The sequence below is a fragment of the Enhydra lutris genome, unplaced genomic scaffold (assembly GCF_002288905.1).
Source record: "Enhydra lutris kenyoni isolate GAN:26980312 unplaced genomic scaffold, ASM228890v2 scaffoldscaffold2, whole genome shotgun sequence".
NCBI lineage: Eukaryota > Metazoa > Chordata > Mammalia > Carnivora > Mustelidae > Enhydra > Enhydra lutris.
The window spans coordinates 39722590-39742400 of record NW_019154086.1 but is presented as its reverse complement, the minus strand read 5'-3'; the positions used below and the strand labels follow the sequence as shown (position 1 = coordinate 39742400).

Below are 19811 nucleotides of genomic sequence, written 5' to 3'. Positions count from 1 at the left end.
GAACAGGATTCACTATCAAGGGGTGGATTTGGAAAAACATTTTTTTTTTTTTTTTTTTTTTTTTTTTTTTGGTCTCTCCGTCCTTGGCCTTGTCAAGTACCAGCCTGTCTTGGCCTGGAAATAGGGGCCTGATTCTTTTCATTCTTATTGCCTCATAACTAACGCTGCAGCTTTGAACAGTGCTCCCACAAACCATGATAGCTCCATCCTGTAGAACTGAATTTGTGATAATAAGGCGGTTGGTTAATGTAATTGACTAGACTCCATTGAGCAAGCAAAACGATGAGAGGGTGAAGAGGAAAGGATCATTAGTAGTGTGAGCAGTTCCACCCACCATTCCACTTAATGCTGCCCAGTGAGCACATGTCCTGGGGGGAAAATGTTGGGGAGACATGAATCTCATCTCCTTCCAGTTGGTCTCAGTTCCCAAACACAGTTAACCCCAGTGTTCAGAGATTTGTGTTTTTCTTTCATGTAATGTGGCCCCCGGTGCCTAGCAACTGTCTCCCCTGCGGGTCATTTGGACTCCATCTGATTTTCACCCCAACACCAAAATTGAACACACTGTACCTTTCAGTTGCCTGGTTTGCACAGACACTGCTTGCTTTTATCTTGTTTTGACAAGAACAAGAAGCCCGTAGAGCAGAGTGAAGGTTTATCGTGGGAAGGGGGGATAGACTTACTTGCTACAACGAGGTCCCCTTTCTCAGGAACCCAGTTTTTATATCCTCTGAATGAATTTCCTGGAAAAACAGTTTGAGGTCTAAATGACCAAAATGATTAGGATGGTTCTTCTTCCTGGCTCAACAAATTAGTGCTAATTTTGGAAATCTCCTTGGTTTACTGCCATAATGCAAGGTATATGATGCACTGGGGAGGCTGGGAGCAGCTCCCTCCATGAGCTCCCCTCAACTGGCCTCATGGCCCTACAGAAGCTCCTTGCCTCCGTGCAGCCCGCCCTTGGGGGTGTCTGCTCTGCGCTTCTGTGGTAAGACTTCTCAGAGTGCTGCTTCTCTCACCCTGTTGCTGCCTATTTGAGAATGTTGAAACCCCATCAGAGAACTCCTTTTTCCCTTCCTCTACTGGAAAACGCTTTTTTTTTCTTGCAGAGATCCACCTCCAGAGACAGTTTTCATACCATTGGGAAGGGTGTAAAAGACAGTTCTATCCCTTTTTTGTTCCAAGTGAATGTCAGCTTGTGACCCAATCTTTTAAGCTGAAGCAGATGATTATGAACACTCGGGCTGCCATAGCTCCCCCACGGATCACCCCGAGGGCCTCTGGGAGCTTGTCATGAATGGGACACCTTGTTGCTGGGCTCAGTCACCTCAGGGGTCTCCAGGACTTGGTGGCCCTGTGGCGTGGTGGCCTCCCCTAGGATGGCACGTAGGTGGTGGCAAGTAGAATGAGAGACTGTGGAGTGCTTTGGAGCGACTTGGGCTTGGCGGAGCAAGTGAAAATTTGTCTTACCAGATCCAGGCAACCATGTGCCATGATGAGGTCACCAAGGCAGTATTTAGCTGCCCCAGAATCTTAGAACCATGAGTATCTTCAAACACATGCTGCACTTAGGACAGTGTAGCGTTGTAGTTTTATGTGAAGTTTTTGCTAAAGGATGACCGAATATGAGCCTTATTTGGCAAATGAATTTGAGCCATGAAGGCAACATTTCTCATACGTTTACCTACATACCATTGGATATAGGGAAGGAAACACTTACTAAAGGAAACACTAGTTTTACCACTGTGAATGAATTCTCAAACATAGTTTCTGAAAAACAAAATTAGTGCTGTTTTCTGTAATAGGAGATAGTCTTTAACACAGCATAATTTGAGAGCTGAAATGCTTGATTTAGTAACTTTTAAGGTAATTTGTAATATATGAATTGAGAAACAAGTTCATAAATGCATTTCTTATTTTTTTTTAAAGATTTTATTTATTTATTTGACAGAGAGATCACAAGTAGGCAGAGAGGCAGGCAGAGAGAGAGAAAGGGAAGCAGGATCCCTGCTGAGCAGAGAGCCCGATGCGGGACTCGATCCTAGGACCCTGAGATCATGACCTGAGCTGAAGGCAGCGGCTTAACCCACTGAGCCAACCAGGCGCCCCATAAATGCATTCCTTAATGAAATATTTTGAAAGTGCCTACCATAATGTTTAGGAAATAGTAGTCTTTTAGTTAATACGAGTTTCTTTTTGGTTTTCTTCATCTGGGGGGCCTATTTTATTCATGTAGGTTAGAATCTGGCTTGTGCATAGCTCTAGGCAAAATCTCATCAGCCTTTTTAAAAATCAGTCATTTAGCTCTGTTTCAGTTTTCTACTCTATCTACCGACTAAAACCTGTTTATGGCCTTTTGTGCCATTTAAATGGGCCCAAAGGAAAGAGAAAGAGTTCTCTGGTATTGCTTTAAGTTGCCAAATTAATTAGCCCTATTGATTGACACCAGAGCTTGTTTTACCAAATAATTTCAAAATATTTTAACTTTATCTTTTTACTTGAGTTCAGATATGATCTTGAGTTCAGCCCTGTCCTGGTCTAGTCTCAGAAAGTGTGTCTAGAAACCTAAAAGATTTCTCTCCATTTCCTTACTGCTTTAAATTCTTCTGAGAATATTTGTATCCACTGTTCTTTTTCAGGAATGGGGCTTATTCACTAAGACCTCATCGAACCTCTTTAAAAATCAGTATTTTCCAAAAATGAAATGAACCTTTGGTGTCCAGAATTCTGTGTTCATGTATTTCTGATTTGATTGATTTTTTTCCTTGACCCCTGAGATACCCTTAGGTCCAGCTCCCCACTGTGACTGCTGTCACTGAAGCCATAGAGTTTCTGTGTTCCTTACTTTCACAGTCTTAACATCTTCACTTAAAACACTGAGGCCTCAGAGTTTGGATCTGTCTTATTTCGTCAGCTGTCTGTTTGTCCACTCACCCGTTTAGTTGGTTGGCGGGCCCGCGGCACACGGGCTCACAGCTGAATGAGGGCGCTCTAGTTTAATCAGCCTATGACTTCCTACATGTGGAGAATTGCCTGGATGTCACGTGGCATGGTCCGTCATGATTTGAGTGTGAGAGGAGAATCCAGCAGTGGTTGCCCAGCTGTCTTATTCCTTCTTTGTGGGTGTCAGGAATCCCTGTTGGGCCCCAGGTCCCCCAGTGTCCAGCATGGCCATCTGGTGCTTCCAACCTCCTCTCTGTTTATCAGGCGATGTGTCCTCTCTTCTTACTGCTGCCTGTTCCACTTCCCTACTTCACTTTTATCACCAAGGGGAAAGCTTCCCCATCAGACCGAGCCCAGCCATTAGAGGCTGCCCTGACGGTGGGCCAAAAAGGCATGAGGAGTGGTATCTCTGGTCAGAGGCCCGAATGAGAAATGTCGTCAGGGGGAGATGGAGCTCACGGAAGGGCAAAGGCGTGTGGATTGAGTGGAAGACCTATCGTCTTCCGGGTCTCAGACTGCTGGGCCACACACTCTCTCTCTGTCCCATAGATACGTTCTGTCTTCCTTACAAAGTTTTCTTTTTTTTTTTTCTGACTAGTGCTTAGAAATCAGGGAATTTCACATGAAACCTAGATTTTCAAATTCTTTTGAAAAAGGGTATTTGGAGAAAGATGTCCGTGACTGTTAAACATGTTAAAGGTTTGGGGCCTTAAGTAGTTGGGAAGATGGGGCCAAGCAGGTGTGTGGGGACAGGGTTTGACCAGAGATGGATTGAATGTATACAGTTTGGGATGCATTACATTTGAGGGGTGTGTGATGCATCCTCGGGAAGATGGGGAGTAGGTGAGTAGATGCAGGAGTGGGGAGTTGAGGAGTGAGGTCTAGGTGAGACAGACCTTTGGGACTGTCAGCATAGATGTGCTGTTTATAGCCATGAGACAGGCTGATGTCACCCAGAGAGTGACTGTGATAGAAGAGTCCTGAAGACTGAGCCCTAAAACAGGAAAATGTGGAGGAGCAGGGCCCTGAGACCGAGAACAGTGAGGCAAGAGGAGGCCCAGGAAGGTGAGGTGCTACACAACCAGCTGGAGAGAATGTTCCTGGCAGGAGGGAGGGACCCATCTGTATCAGATAATGTTGTTGAGAACTGGCCCTGACCTGGAATGTGGAGGTCACTGGGTGACCTTGACAAGAGCACGTCTGGTGGAGTGGTAGGAACAAGCCTGATTGAAGTGCATCGAGGAGAATGGAGAATTGGAGACGGCGAAGTAGAAAACTCTTCTGAAGCATTTTCTTTGAGAGGGAGCAGAAAAGTGGGCTGGTGGCTAGATCTGGATATGGGATCCAGAGAGGGTAGCAGAGGTGGTTTTTTCGAAGGTGGGAGATGTGAGAGCATAGTGGTCTGTTGATGGGAATGGTCAAGAAGAGTAGGGCGCTCTAACCATGCAGAAAGCTGAAGGTGGCCTTTTTGGAGTCTGGTCCTGGAGTAGCTGAAAGGACGTGTGTCCTGGAGTGCAGGTGGAGAGGTTGGTGTCAGTAAGAGCCAAGACAGCTTGGTCTTGTAACGTGAAGGAAGGCAACGTATGTAGACACAGAAGAAGGCAGGCGGACATGTTTTTTGGTTGAGTGAATGGTTGAGCAAGCATCCAGCCAGGAGGGACAGAGATTGACAGGGTGTCCCTAGGAAAATCTCCACGGTGGCCTGGAGTCGTGGGGTGTCCTTGACCTACTGGGTGAGGACACGCCACTCTGGCAGGGGCAGTAGTTGACTAGGTCCTGGTCTAGGTGGTTAAAGTCCACGCCTGAATATTGTTGTTGTTCTGATGTCCAGGGCATGAGTGGGAGGGTTATTTAGCTTGAAAGGCAGGGAAAAGTCAGGGGGGATCCGTGATGGCCACAGTTCTTTGCTGCTAGGTGGCAGCTGTCTTTTGGTGATGCGACATGTGCTCACTTGTGCTCCGCAGTCCTGACACTCAGCAGATCCACTCCTCCTCTGCGGGGCCAGCCCACCCCTTGGGCACTGTGCTCATGACGCTTGGTATAGACCATGAGTAGCTGGGTAAGAGGAGGAATTTGAGGGTGAGAGGGGAAGGGGGCTGACTGGTAGTAGGGAAGGGATTGTGCAGGAGAGCGAGGCTGAGGAGGCGGTGCAGGAGTGAGCGGCCTTGTGCAGGGGAACATGAGTCATGGAGGTGGGTGGAGGCTGGCTGACCCCTGCTGCTGCATTTCCCAGAGAAATGTCTCACAAGTCGTGCTGTGATTCTTCTTCTTGGCTCGTCATTGAACATCCCAAATAAATTGCTCAGTGAGACGTAAAATGGTTCCTGTACACACTGTCACGGGGTGGTTCCGTTTCCATTCTGAACACTTCTGTACTCTCATCCACACGTTACCAGCTGCTGAACTAGTCATGAAAATTCTATCTGATCTTTTGGTAACATCAGGTCACAGGGATTATTCTAATGGCTAACATAAGCAGTATTATTGCTGGCTCAGGTTCAAACTATGTCTTGTGATCTGGACGTCTCTTTTGAGATTCTATCAAGTTAAAATTAGAACACTTATTTTAAGAGATGTATGCAAGCTGAGACAAATCCCCATTACTGGGTCAGAATGAATGGCTCTTAGTAATTTAGAGACAATTGTAATATGTACCCAGTGTTGTTTTGTTTTTGTTTTTTTTATTCCTGGCTGGTAATTTGATGGATAAATCAGGCAGTGAGTCAGTGAATCTTCCCGTTACCCTTGTTCTGGGTGGAGGTCAGTTGAACTTTATCTTTTGACATCAGTATTTCTCCCTTCTTATTTGTCAGCTAACTATTTTGCCTTTAGCCAGGCAACATAGATTCTGGGTGGTACCTGTGTGTGGCCTATGGTGAGAGAGCCAAAACAAAAATACCCTGAGTTTACTTTCCATAAGAAATATGCCCGAATTTGCTTTTAGGCTAAAATATTCTTGTAAGCAAAAAAGTGATTTCCCTTTTTTACTTAGGACCTGTTCTCCTATTTCATTTTGATAGTTATTTTGGATTTTCATGAATAATTGGAGAGTAATTCGGGCACCCCTGGGTATGGCTCATATGGTTAAGTGTGTGACTCTTGATCTCCGCTCAGGTCTGAATCTTGGGGTTATGAGTTCAAGCCCTGTGTTGGGCTCCATGCTGGGCTTGGAGCCTACTTAATAAAAAAAAAAATTCTTAAAAATTAAACAAAATGTAAGAGTAGAATTGATTAAAATGATAGAAAATGATTTTTAAAAACATTCCTCAGGAAGCAGGATTAAGAGGTAAAAATAATTACATGAAATTCATATCTAGATTAATTGAAATTCTAGATACAAAAACAGTGAGACCTTTTGCTCATCTTTTTTGCAAACTGTTTTATTATGAAAGCTAATAGAGCAAGCCCTTCAGGCTACTTGGCTGTGTAAATAAATACTGTTCTGTTTGTACAGTTAGAGCATAGTTATATAGTTTTACCCATGTAACTCACACACCTTCATAGAATGTGGCCAGTGTTAGGCCTGACAGCATCCCTTATACCAAGCCAAGGGCAGCTCTAGGTGCTCTCCAGAACATTGCTGTGTATGACTACCTTATGTCTGTCTTCTCTTCCCTCCCACCTTCCTATCAAAGCCCCATGTCTCCCACTTACCAGCTGCCTTCCTTTGCACCCTGCCCCACCCTCCCACTGTCAGTGGGCTTGTGGGCTGGCCAGAACCTTCCATGTTCAGTGACTCAACCAGGCCTGTGCTTCCCAAAGAATCCTTGTTCTAAAACTTGTTTTTCTCCTACCCTGACTCATTTCCTTAGATCAGTTTGGTGTGAGGTAGTTAGGTTAAAGGAATACCTTGATCCCTTAAAAAAGTTCCCATGCTTCACTATACAGAAGTAGGGGGCTGACCATGGCCTTGACCCCATGACCTCTGAAGCCTGCACGTGGCTTCTTTATGCCCCACCGTCTTTTTTACTTCCCGTCCCCCGCATCCCCGCATCTCTCCGCTGTCTCCCTCCTGAATCCCCATGAGCACTTTCTGGTCGGTTCCTCAGTCCTCCCAGCCACAGTGGAGACCTAGTCACATTGTGCATTTTATGATTTGTTTTGTTTTTGCTGAAACTTGGGTAGCTGTTGGGTGGTTATGTCACATCTTCACCATCCCGCTCGCTCTCGTCCTTCCCCCATCTCACTGGCACCAAGGAATTCCCTGGCTTCGGGCACATCCACATTTAGGACCCCTTATGACCTCTGCTTCTACCTCAAACAGGCTTATCAAGGACTGTCTTCAAACTAAGACTGCTCAGTCTAGGAAAGGACCCTCCAGTGGGTACAGTTTTCTCGGTGGTAACGGTAGAATAGGTAAAGAAGGTAATCTTGAGGAGGAAGAATTCTTCTTCTAGCCACGGAGGGTGTTGATGATTTAGATTAAAGAGATGCTCGGGGCCATGGCTTCATGAAGGTAGAGCCCAGGCCTGAGCCCCAGTGAGGTGCAGGCTGTGGACTGTCCCCAGATGGGGTTTCTGTGGACATGGCAGGGGAAGGCATTGAACCATATGGGGCGGTCGCTAACCGGAGGTTGCAGAGGCCCCTGAGCCACGGTGGGGCACAGACAGACCCAGAGGCAGAAGTGTCCCCTCCTGCCGTCAGCTGAGTTGGGGGTTCTGTCTCACTGGGCGGTGTTTGCAGCTCTGCAGGGGACCAGACCGTCGTGCCCTTCTTTGCATGAGCTTTAAAGGCTCAGTTCCGGGAGCGAGGTGCTGGAGAGGAGCTGGGTGGCCCTTCCACCCCGTGTAGCACAGTCCACATAGGGGTCAGCTGCTGGTCCTAAGCGCCACCATCCATTTCTTGTTCTCCCCACCTTTCCCTTACCTTAGCACAAACTAAACACTTGTGAGAACAGTCTGTCTTGGGCAGTGCCAGCTTGCTTGATTTGTAGCTTTCTTTCCTGTTGGTTACTTTCTTGCTCTGTCCTGGACTATATTTGGAATGTTTCCAGGGCTCATTAGACACATCCTTTCCACTCTTCAGATTGACCGTCTGTAGGCAGGGAATTAATCTCTCAAGTAACAGATGCACTCTCAGATGACGTCCTTCCAATTCTGGGAGTGTCTTTCACTGAGAGCCTAGCTGTGGCTAAGAACCTTGGCTCTGGAACCAGACTACCTCCGTGGAAGCCCAGCCCTGTCACTCACCAGCCATGTGATCTTAGACAAGTTATTGAACTATTTCATGCCTTGGTTTCCTCACATAGTTGTTTTGGAGATTAACTGGGATATAAAACGCAATTGTCAGCCAGTGTCTGGTCCACATAAGTACTCAGTAGGTGTTAGCTGTTCTGTGACTCCTGTTGAAGAGTGTGCAAACTGTCGGGAAGCAGGTTAGTTCAAGGAATAGCGTTTATGTTCTGGCCACGTTTTATTTTAATTAGCATTGTTACTCTCCTATAATGACTGTAGGACATTCATAGGGCAAAATCATGGATTTGAAACCTACCAGTCAAGTTTTATTCTAGGAGGAGCAAACAAGCAGTCTTGCTCCAGGCAAGATGAGTGAGGAGGCGGATGTCTGAGAAGGCGGAAGTGAGTGCTCTGTTCTGGTCTCAGGCGGGTTGGTATTGCAAACAATGTAGGGCCTGCCAACCCTCAAAACACACGCAAGTGTCCTGTCTCTGGGATGGGTCTCCCCATCACCACTGGAACGTTTGTTGAAGGCTGTTTGTTACCTTCACCTGCTGTCTTTTCCAGGTCTTTGCTGGGCCCTGTTCCGCACAAAGCCTCTTCTGAAAATCCGCACCTGCACTCATGGCTTGGGAGTTCGTTCCCGTAGCCCCTCGTGTCAGCATTGCCGGGTCACCCTGCTTGTTGCTCATTTGTGCTGTTATTCCTCATTGTTATGTTAGATGACTCCTTTCCCTGTTTGGGTGAAAATCTTTTGGGGTCCTGCACTGACCGTATGTAATAGTTGCTTATTTAATTAATAACCCTGTGTGCACAAATTTTGAGCGTTACCCTTTAAGGATAAAACTGAGAGTACTTTGTGTGTGTGTGTGTGTGTGTAAAATATGAAATGAAAAGTCAGCCTGGGGATTTCCAGTATCTACTTCATTTTCAGAAGAAAGGCACTGTGGTAGTGTCCATCAGTCTTGGGAGGAAATTTACAGGAGGCTCTATTTTTCTTGCATACTTTTGGAGTGGCAGAATGGGAGGATTGGTAAGAGCGCAGGCTTGGGAGAAAGGCAGAACTGTACCAAATCCCTTTTCTGCCAGCTAATGGCTGTACCCACCTAATAGCTATATGGCTCTGGCTGACCCCCTGGCCTCTAGGAGCGTCTGTTAACACGTTAGTAAGATCTACCTTTAGACTGTTAATTATTCACAGTCATGCCCTTAAAAAAGTTTGGGCCCAGGATGCATGGATGGCTCAGCCGGTTAAGTGTCTGCCTTCGGCTCAGGTCGTGATCCCAGGACCCTAGGATGGAGTCCTGCATGGGCCTCTTTGCTGCTCAGCAGGGATCCTCCTTCTGCTCCTGCTCCCCTGACTCGTGCATGCTCTCACTCACTCATTGGCTCTGACAAATGAATAAAAAAAATCTTAAAAAAAATTGGGGCCCTAAACATAGGAAACACTCAGATAATGATAGCTATGTAATGGGTCTCTGGCATTTAAAAAAACAAAACAAGAAAACTTTAAAAGATTAGAAAGTTTACAGGAATGGTTTGCATCATTTCAGTCTGTACTTCATGCTCCACCACTTTGGTTGCCTGTAGGATAAATCCACTAACATCTGACATTCGAACCCAATGCCCAGGGATCCATCCCATTTTTCCTTTTCCCTATCAGAGTTTCGTCTTTGGCTCCAGTGGGAGTACCCTCGGTCTGACTCTCATATACTACCTGATACCTGCTCTTCCCCTACCTAGAACTCGTGGCACTCCAGCTCCTGTCTGTTGTACAAGCTTTAAGTCATTGCCCCACAGAACTGACCTTTCATGACCACCCTGCCTTTGCATTCCCGGAGCATTCATTGTTCCCATCTTTCTTTTGGCACTTGTTGTATTCACTTTTATTATGTGGCTTTATGTACATAGATTTCCTTCCAGCCAGAATGGGACCACTCAACTCTTTTTAAGAAATTATGAAATATAGTATATAAACAAAAGGGTATATAAAATTTTCTTTGTTTTTTGTTTTTTTTTTTACTTAATCCAAGCTAAGAAATGGAACACAACCAGGGCGCCTTGCTGGCCCAGATGGTTAAACATTTGCCTTCAGCTCGGATCATGATCCTAGCGTCCTGGGATCAAGCCCCACATGAGGCTGCTGGCTCAGCAGGGAGTCTGCTTCTCCTTCTCCCTCTGCCTCTCCCCCTGCTTGTTCTCTCTCTCTCTCTCTCTCTACATATATGTATCTGTCTCAAATAAAAAAACCATTAAAAAATTCTTCAAAAAAGAAAACAGACACAACTAGTACCTTAGAAGCTGTCTTGTCTATCCCTTCCCCATCACAGCTTCCCCTTTCCCACAGAGATAACCAACATCATGACACTATATTGATTACAGTTCTCTACTTTTTTTTTTTTTTTAAGATTTTATTTATTTGAGAGAGAGAGCATGAGCAGGGGGAGAAGCAGAGGGAAAGAGAGAGGGAGAAGCTGACCTTCCTCTGAGCAGGGTGCCTGATGGAGGGCTCAATCCCAGGTCCTGGGATCATGACCTGAACTGAAGGCAGATGCCCAATTCCACTGAACCACCCAGGCCCCCCCAGTTTTCTAGTCTTTAAATAGTTCTTTTTTTGTTTTGTCTTGCCCTGTATAAGTGGATGAATTTCTGTTTGAATATTTAATAAATTCATCCATTTGCTACATAATGTGTGTAGCTCTAGTTGATTTTCACTGCTATATTTTATTCCCTGATCTGAATATACCATAAGTTGTCCTTTAAGAATGACAAAATAGATAATTTTAAAATCTCAGTGACATTCAACAGTAAGTATGTTTCTTGCTGGTATGTTGGTGGCAAGGCTGGAGCAGCTCTGATGATCTCAGCAGGCTTAGGGAGCTGGGCCATAGGTTTGATTCACATCCACTCCGTGGGTCTCATGCATTCTTCTGCTGACAGAGGTCCCTCAGAGAGAAGGCAGGTTTTTGTTTTGTTTTAGACACACTGTTGCTTCCTCCTCCATTTCACTGGCAAAGGCAGGTTTTGTGAGCATGCCCAATTAATTATCAGGGTGGCAGGGAAGTGTACTCCCCTGTGGAGATTGGAGATTGGGAAAAGGGGTGAACACTTGCTGAACAAGCTTGAAGATCCGGTCACTCAGGTGGTTTATAGTTCTTTTTCAAACAGCGCTGCTGCTATGAACATTTCAGCTGTGTCTCTGGTTCCACATGGGAAAGACCTGTCGGGTCTGTTCCTAGGAGCTGAGCGTCTGGGTCAGAGGTGCGAGCGTTTCCAGTGTCACTAGGTAATACCAAATGGTTTCCCAGGTGGTTGTGCCTTTCCTACCACAGTGGATTGGTATTTTGTTTGTTGCACTGATCCACTGCTACTTTTGGATTTTTGTATACATTTAACGTACAACTGAATAATTTCAAAAATAGGTCTAAAAATTTTTTCAGTGAGCTCAAGTTTTTTTCCAACCACTATTTCCAGTGGAAGGTGCATCATTAAGGCTACAAAACAAAGTGCTCAGAATCCACTAATGGTTTCAACTTGTGTTCTCTTGGCAGATTTGGTGCAAATGCCAAAGTTGTTCATTTCCTGGGACGAATCAAACCATGGAATTATACTTACGATCCTAGCACAAAGAGTGTCAAAAGTGAGTCCCATGATCCTACCATGACTCATCCAGAGTTTCTGAACCTGTGGTGGGACATCTTCACCAACAGCGTTTTACCTCTGCTTCAACAATTTGGCCTTGTCAAAGACACCCACTCATACCTAAATGTGGTAGGTTCTGTTTTTTTCTTTCAGGCAATTTAATGCTGTAGTTTTTAAAACTTGGTATACTGGTAGAGGTAGTGTTTAGTGGTACTTTAAATGGAGGTGGTATTTGTAGCAAAAAGAAATGTCCATCTTACAGGGAAGAAATACTGTCAGCAAAGACTTTGTAGATTTTGTAGCAGATTTTTTTAGATCTGAGTGCGTAAGAAAGGACTTTAGAAGTTTATATGTATGTATGTGTGTGTGTGTGAGAGAGAGTGTGTGTGTGTGTGTATACACACATATATATCTGTATCTAGTATGTACAGAATTCTTAGCCCATTATCCTAAGATTCTGAGATTATTCCTAAAGTATAAAGAATGTCTTATTTCAGGTTTTAGAAACTACAAACATTTAAATAGACATATTGTTTATTTTTGCTATCTGCTTAGAAGAATGTATTTTCAGTGAACATTACAATAACATGATTGAAAACAAACACTTGCAAAAGCAAATACTTTTCTAGTATTATTTTGGTTTGCCATCCTTCTGCTCTTAGGGTTACATAGAATCTTGAAAAAGAAGTCTCCTTGGAAGATGGCATTAACATTTTAACAGCAACTTGTTTAGCCTCTTTTCCAAGTTTAAATGTCTTCCTCTGAGGTTTGTTCTTTTGGAAGAATTGGAAGAAGATGAGAAGTTACACTTCTCTGCTACATATTAAGATACAAATAACAGAACTGAATGGATGAATTACAGTTGAGTCTAAGGTTGTAAGAGATCCTTTCTTTGCCATGGTAGAGATTTTAGCCATTTCACTTGGTAGCACTTGTACCAATATATAAAATGGAGAAAGGGAAATATACACTAAGATTCTTATTTTGCTTTACATGGACCATGAAATAATACTTTGTATAGTACTCAGAACATTGCCTGGCATAGTAAGTGTGTAAAGAAAGCTAGCTATTACTATGTAACCCTTAGGACTACTGTCAAGTAAGTGTTACTGTTATTATGTCCTTTTGTATATTAAGATTAAGTGAGACTTAAAGAAGTAACTTCTCTTAGTTACATAACATACTCATCAAAAGCAGAACTGGGACTCAAATCTAGGTCTGCAAGACTCTTACCTTCCGAACAATATTATGAAAAAAGAACTCTGGAAGAGCCTCCCAATATCATTGCTGTTGCAAGTGGAAGCAAAGGCAGGGCTGATCCAGGGTAAGGACTTAGGTTGCTTCAGCTGTGAAACCTCCCCATGGAATCTGCCCAAATACCTTGGAGTTTCAATATATTTAAACATCTTTATATATACATATACTGACCTATATATAGCAACGAAAACCAATAATCAAAAATTTTGTTCTTCCATTTTCTCTGTTAAAAGCAATACCTGTATGCATTCATTCGCCTCCCTTTTTCTCTATTTCTAGTACCTTCTCACCTCAGAGCTTTTTGAAGGATAGCTTTGATATTCTTCTACAGTCAATTGAAGTTAATTGCCTTTCTATGAGATTCTGACTGAACGTAGAGTAGGTTTGCTCCATTTCCTGCACATTTCACTTGTTCCTTCCACAACCCAAGGACTGAGAATTATGAACCAAGGGAAGGGGATGGGAATTTAAACAGCTATTCAAGACTAAGCCAATTAACACGAGCTACGAGAGTAAATGCTACTTGATAACAAGCTTGAACAGGCAGATAAGTTGGGTGCATAGTCTCAAACCATTTAGCTCCCACTTTTATAACATGACAACTTGTGTATGTGGTGTGGCTCTCTGGTTAGGTGCTTTCTGAAGGTTAGCCTCTGAGGTATCATTTTGTTTAAGTTCTCAACCTTTCAGAGCCCACACAGATCGAGAATTGATCGTGAGACTGTGTTCCCTTGTCTGTCCATCTTACACTTTCTAATGAACTGTTTGCAGCTTTCAGACTTGGTCTATACACTGGCTTTCTCTTGTGGCTTCTGTAGAAAGGTATGCAGAACTTAAACATTGACCCTAATTTACTTTGTTCTCCCAATGTTTTCACTGAGTCAAGAAGTCTTCATTTCGTTAGGAATAAATCATATGACCCTTGTATTTTTGTGTCTTTTGTTCGTTTCATGTAATACTTTTCAGTTTATGCTACTTTGCATGATAATTCATCCTGGCTTTTCTCACCTTCAACTTCTTGCGTTCTTTAAAACAGTCTGATTTGCAGCTCTCAAGGAGTCTGTGATTATGCTCTCCTTTTTAGGAAGGCGTCTCAGGAGCTGTATCACATCTGTCCCTTGGGGAGATCCCGGCTGCGGCCCAGCCTTTTGTGTCCTCAGAAGAACGGAAGGAGCGGTGGGAGCAGGGCCAGGCTGATTACATGGGAGCAGATTCCTTTGACAACATCAAGAGGAAACTGGACACTTACCTCCAGTAGAAACACTGCCTTTTTCCCATGGACACACCCACTTCACAGGCACTTCTTTCTGACACTTAGTATCTCGAGCTGGGTTAGGAAAGGTCTCTTACGGTTGCTAGAAGCTTTGCTAGAATTCATCAGATGAGGGGATTTTGCAAGACAACAGGTGAGAACTGGGCAAAAGTTGTGAAGTAGCAGTTCTGTTATGTGGACAGCGTTCTGCTTGTTAACCCTAGGCTTATTCATTACTCAGCTCTTGTCGGAAATTCTTAATTTTGCCAACGGCCAGCATATGTGGTAAGGGAGAGTCAAGCTAATTAAAATGGCTGTTATGGACTCTAAAAATGTGCCGGTATGGCTCTAGATCAGTCTCTCTTCAGAATGGGACAGGGTCTCTCTCTCCCGCTTGCACGTCGTAGCTTTCACTAGACCTGCATTTTATTTAGAAGGGCCCAGAGACTGCCAGAGTGATTGTGATTTTGCTTTCAGGTGAAGATATCCTGTAACACTGCTGAGTGATTCATAAACCTATCAGCAAGCGGCGTTAACCCATTTTATTTCCTAACTGTAGTGTCTGAAATTGTTCACCAGTTTTCTGTATACTGTAAGGCAGCATGCTAAAATGCTTTTTTCAGTTCTGTGTATCTATAAAGAGCAGTGTGTTCTCTGATGGTTACCTGCGGTGGCACCTTGTATGAAAATAAAGGCTTCTTGCCATATTTTGGTTGTCTAATTAAGGGAATCCCACTCCCCTTGGAAAAAAAATGTATTAGGTAGTTTTTCATAATCTGTAGAATTTGTCAATGTTTTAAAAAACCAGCATAAAACTTGACACTTGGAATTGGTTTCTAGATATCTAGAAATAGTTCAGTCTAGTGTTCTCCAGTGACGATGATTTATCTGTTCTGTCACACTGTCTCTCCATATCAAGTGAGTGTTCAGATTGTAGAAAATACTGCAATGCTAAAATCATCACAGGTTCATTGTCAATCTCTGGACATACTTGATAATCGTTCAGGACTTCTAGAATCAGTACTAGAACTAGTATTTCTATCCATGAATTAAAATGATATACGTGTAAAGGATATTTATTAAATGTATAGAGGATTCTAGGTTGCAAGGATGGCAAGCCAGGGAAGGGCAGGATCCAAAATGACCTTTTTAAAGCGATGTGAGTAATTAACTCTGTTGGAGGAAAACCAACCAACCAACCAACCATCCAGCCAACCAGGAGAGTAGACCAGGACCAGAAACTCGAGAGGTTTAATTGGGCAGAAGCTGCAGTGGCTTTTGTGACCTAACTAACCTGCAAGGTCACCCTTTTATTTCCACAACATCCTACTGGTTACATGAGTCAGCCCTATTCAATTTGGGTGCGAATGAAAACACAGGGATACAGAATCCTGGAGGCAAGAATGGTTAAGGGCTACCTTGGAGGCTGACTACGGAAGAGCTCAAGAAGTACCTGAGGATTTACCTAAAATTGTAAAATATCAAATAAATGATTTCTGAAGATAAACTACGATTGGGTGCCTCTTCTCAAATTATTCCTAAATCCAAGGATCTCCATGTTGGGGCATTTATCAGGATGTAACCCCATCATAAGTCGAGAGATGTGTATATAAAATAGGAAACTGGTTTCCTGGCATCCTCCAAAGGTAACCAAAGTGATTGTGGGGGGATTGTGTTCTAAGCATCATTATGAATTACTGAATTTTGATGTAGTTGGTGTCTATTCATTGCAGTTATTCTTAAAGATGATCTTATTGTTCTACCTTTATGATTTACATTTTAAGAACACTGCTTTTGCAGCTGGTGGAAAATAGCTTGAGTTGACGACAAGAGAGTTGATGGGAAGGACAGTTAGTTTACATTCATGGTCCCGGAGAGAGACTGTGGTAATCTAGCATACCTTTCACCAGGATGAAAGCAGTGAAGTTGCTGATGGATTGAAGAGTGGGAAAAGGAGTAACTGAAGATGAGGGGCTTGAGCAACTGTGTGAGGCTTCAGCCTCGCTGCTCCCTAAAGCATTGGAGACTTAACTGTAAGTAGTTTTTTATGCCTCATCACTTAAAAATTGATTCAGTAGGTCTCGGTTGAGGCCAGTTACTCGGCGCATTGTCTCTGCTCCAAGTAACTGCCAGGCAATCCAAAGACTCTGACCCAAATAACATTTGAAAACCACTTGATACATTAAGGTGGTATTTATACTAACTACAACAGGGAATGAGGTTTTTAGCAGAAGATGCATGAAGAGGTCAGGTGGTGGTTGCATAGCAGAGGCTCAACTTCTAATAATGAAAGTGAAGCCTTTCCAAAAGATAATCTCAGTTCTTTGAGTGATATAGAAAACATTACCATAAATAACATGTGTTAATATATTTGTATAGTGTTTATCTTTTTAATGTCACTGAGACTTGGAGCATTAAGCTGACGTCAGATTTGGCATGTCCTTAAAATGGTCTGCTATCGTTTACTTTTTTCTTTGCTTATTATTACAAACACACAAATGGATTATAGTCTTTTTATACTTGGGTTATTTGATTAACTTATTTCTCTGGTTTTCAGATGGTGAAATTCAATCTCCTTTAAATAATATGTAAGAAAGCAAAAGAAGAAAGTTTACTGGGCATTTACATCTCAATTCTGTCAATCCTATGATGTATATATGGTATACACATTTTTGCAGATAAGCAGAGAATAAGGCAAATAATCTATAGATTTTGATTCAAATTATTATACTCCAAACCCCAAAGCTATGCTGTGCATTAAAAAAAAGTATTGTCAAAAAAAAAAAAGTATTGTCACATAGTGAGATCAGAGAAACCGCCCTGTGTAATGAGAATTACAAATGCCAGAAATCTGGGGAGTAATACAGTGCATAGTAATAGACGAGTTTTCATTTTGCTATGAAGATAAGGACCGTGGCTTGAAGGAGGACTTGGGAAATACCATTTATAAAGGCTTTCATTAAATAGATTGCCTGAAATTATAATATAAAAATAAACTGATAAAATTCCAGGATAGAATTTGTTGTGAGATTTGGCTGGGACTTTGATTCAGCTTCTCTACACACGTTATGTTACAAGAAGCCTCTGTTACCCTGTTTTCAGAGATTTTATTGGCCTAGAAGAGGCACAAATTCTATTATAGGACTATGCTGTGATATTGTGATGTATTCAAGGTCAACATACACCTATATGGGCAAAGGCTTCTTACACCTTATACAAAGCAGTTCAGTTCTTGTGACCTAGTTATTCTGTATTTGTTTCTTGAATGGTTCTTTCAGCTACCATTTCTCACTACTGTTTGCCTAGAATAAAAATAGGAAGAGTCAAATGTTTAGGAAAGAGCCTTTGAATGCTAGTCCTTTTCCACTGAGTCAAGTACAGTTGACCTTGAACAACATAAGTTGAACTCTGAGGGTACACTTAACACATGATTATTTTTAATACAGTATAGTACTGTATTTGATTTTAATTTTCCAGCTTCATTATAAAAATACAGTACACAAGATCTATATCTATGTACATGTTGAGTGTTATCAGTGAGGCTTCTGGTTAGCAGTAGGCTAAGTTTTGGGGAGTCAGAAATTTTATGTGGATTTTCAATACAAAGCAAAAGCACAGAGGGGGTCAGCTCGCCTAACCCTCATGTTGTTCAAGTCAACTATATAGAGATTTACCGAAGGCTGCAATTTTAGATCAAAAAGTTTTTTGGCTCCTGGGTCCCTGGTTGAGATTAACAGAAATCTTTTCAGACAACTATACTGCCATGCAGTATATAATCTGAGTAATTAAGTGTATTTTGGAACTCTGTCTGTATCACAAGATTCAAAGCCTTTTTTTTTTTTTTTTTTACAATTGAGAAAAGGTTATCCAAAGCATCAGATTTGGTATGTGTGGGGGCATCAAACATATCACTTGGTGTTTTTTGTCTTAATACTTTCTGTCCCCCCCCCTCCTTTTTTTTTTTTTTTAACATTGTATAAGCAATAAAATCTCTAAAGTGGAAAAGCTTACATAATTTAAGTAAATACCTTTTGAAGGCTATTAGTGTTTTGATTCCAAAAGGATGATAGATATTCCATAGAAAATAGCATATAATGTGCATAAAAGTATCCAGTTAAGAGCCTGAGAAGTCACTGAACTAGGCTAACAGATCTCTTTCCTTGATCTTTTAAAGGATATGCCTTAATTAAGGTGAAGTACTAACTTTACCAACTACAGGGAGCCTAAAATACCAAGAGTCACCTAGTAAGATGTATAAAATGGCAACAATAACTCAGGTTATAAGAACATTTGTAGAGGATCAATATATCATTTCTTTTTAATCTTCTTGTGAACAGTGGTGGATAGAATAGCCTTTCAATGTAAGACAGATTTGCCCACACAAAGGTCAGATCCATGCCTTTGGGGATTAACTCCATGCTTAATCAAAGTCTGTAATTCATGCCTTATGTGAATGTTTATCTTAAATCTCCTTACTTAAACCTGCAAGAAGCCTTCACTGGAACATTTCTCATGAAATAGTTAATTTACCTTTTCTTTACAAACATTGATACCAGGGCAAGTTTTCTTTAAAAACCTACAGTGGGGGAGGGGGAGGCGCCTGGGTGGCTCAGTGGGCTAAAGCCTCTGCTTTTGGGTCAGGTCATGATCCCAGGGTCCTCGGATCCAGCCCCGCATCGGGCTCTCTGCTCAGCAGGGGGCTTGCTTCTCTTCCTCTCTCTCTGCCTACTTGTGATCTGTCAAATAAATAAAATCTTTAAAAAAAAAATAAAAATAAAATCTACAGTGGGGGCGCCTGGGTGGCTCAGTGGGTTGAGACCTCTGCCTTTAGCTCAGGTCATGATCTCGGGATCCTGGGATCGAGCACCAAGTCGGGCTCTCTGCTCGGCGGGGAACCTGCTTCCCCCTCTCTCTCTGCCTGCCTCTCTACTTGTGATCTCTCTGTCAAATAAATAAATAAAATCCTTAAAAAATTTTTTAAAAAAGCCTACAGTGTACTAGTAGGAGAATAGCCCTTCCCTCCCCTAACAAAAAAGGTAAGTTAAGCATTCAGGAAGCTGTATCCTGGTTAATTTTATCTTTCATTTTTAATTAACTAGAATGCTGAAAACACCACAAACTTACTGAAAATCTTCCTGAAAGTATTCATATCTCTTTTTTAGTAAGTGCAGCACATACTTAAGAATATATACTCTTTGAGGACTCTTAATATCCCTTCTGATCACACTAAATATCCTCTTGTAATAGTGTAGACTATTTCATGTGAACACATGTCCTACAATTTTTGTCCACCAACCTAAAAAATCGTTTTGACATTTGATAGCCTTCTAAATGAAGTCCTATAGCCTTAGTTATTATAAAGTTTTTGGACACTTGGCTGAGGTTAATGGAGTGGCCTGTGCCCTATACATTAAATTACAAACATTATTAAAATTGTGTTCTTTTCATATAGAAAACAATTTTCATAAAAAGTAGAAATGGATTTAAATTTGTCAGAAAACTCTTGACCAGGAAGCCTGAATAGGGGATTGGAAAAAGATTTA

At 42.4% G+C, this 19811-nt stretch overlaps 1 protein-coding gene across 3 annotated transcripts in view; it reads left to right on the top strand.

Moving 5' to 3' along the window:
• LOC111148418 (glycogenin 1) overlaps positions 1 to 15734 on the top strand; it is a 33580-nt gene extending 17846 nt beyond the window's left edge. For 2 of the 3 annotated variants that reach the window (XM_022504947.1, XM_022504959.1), the window contains exons 6-7: positions 11669 to 11888; positions 14101 to 15734. In XM_022504947.1, the coding sequence (XP_022360655.1) occupies positions 11669 to 11888; positions 14101 to 14274 (394 nt within the window). In that variant the 3' untranslated portion in view covers positions 14275 to 15734. Of the gene's footprint in view, positions 1 to 11668; positions 11889 to 13787; positions 13839 to 14100 lie in introns of all 3 variants that reach the window. The other variant, XM_022504954.1, reaches the window with a different exon arrangement.
• The last annotated feature ends 4077 nt before the right edge of the window (positions 15735 to 19811 follow it).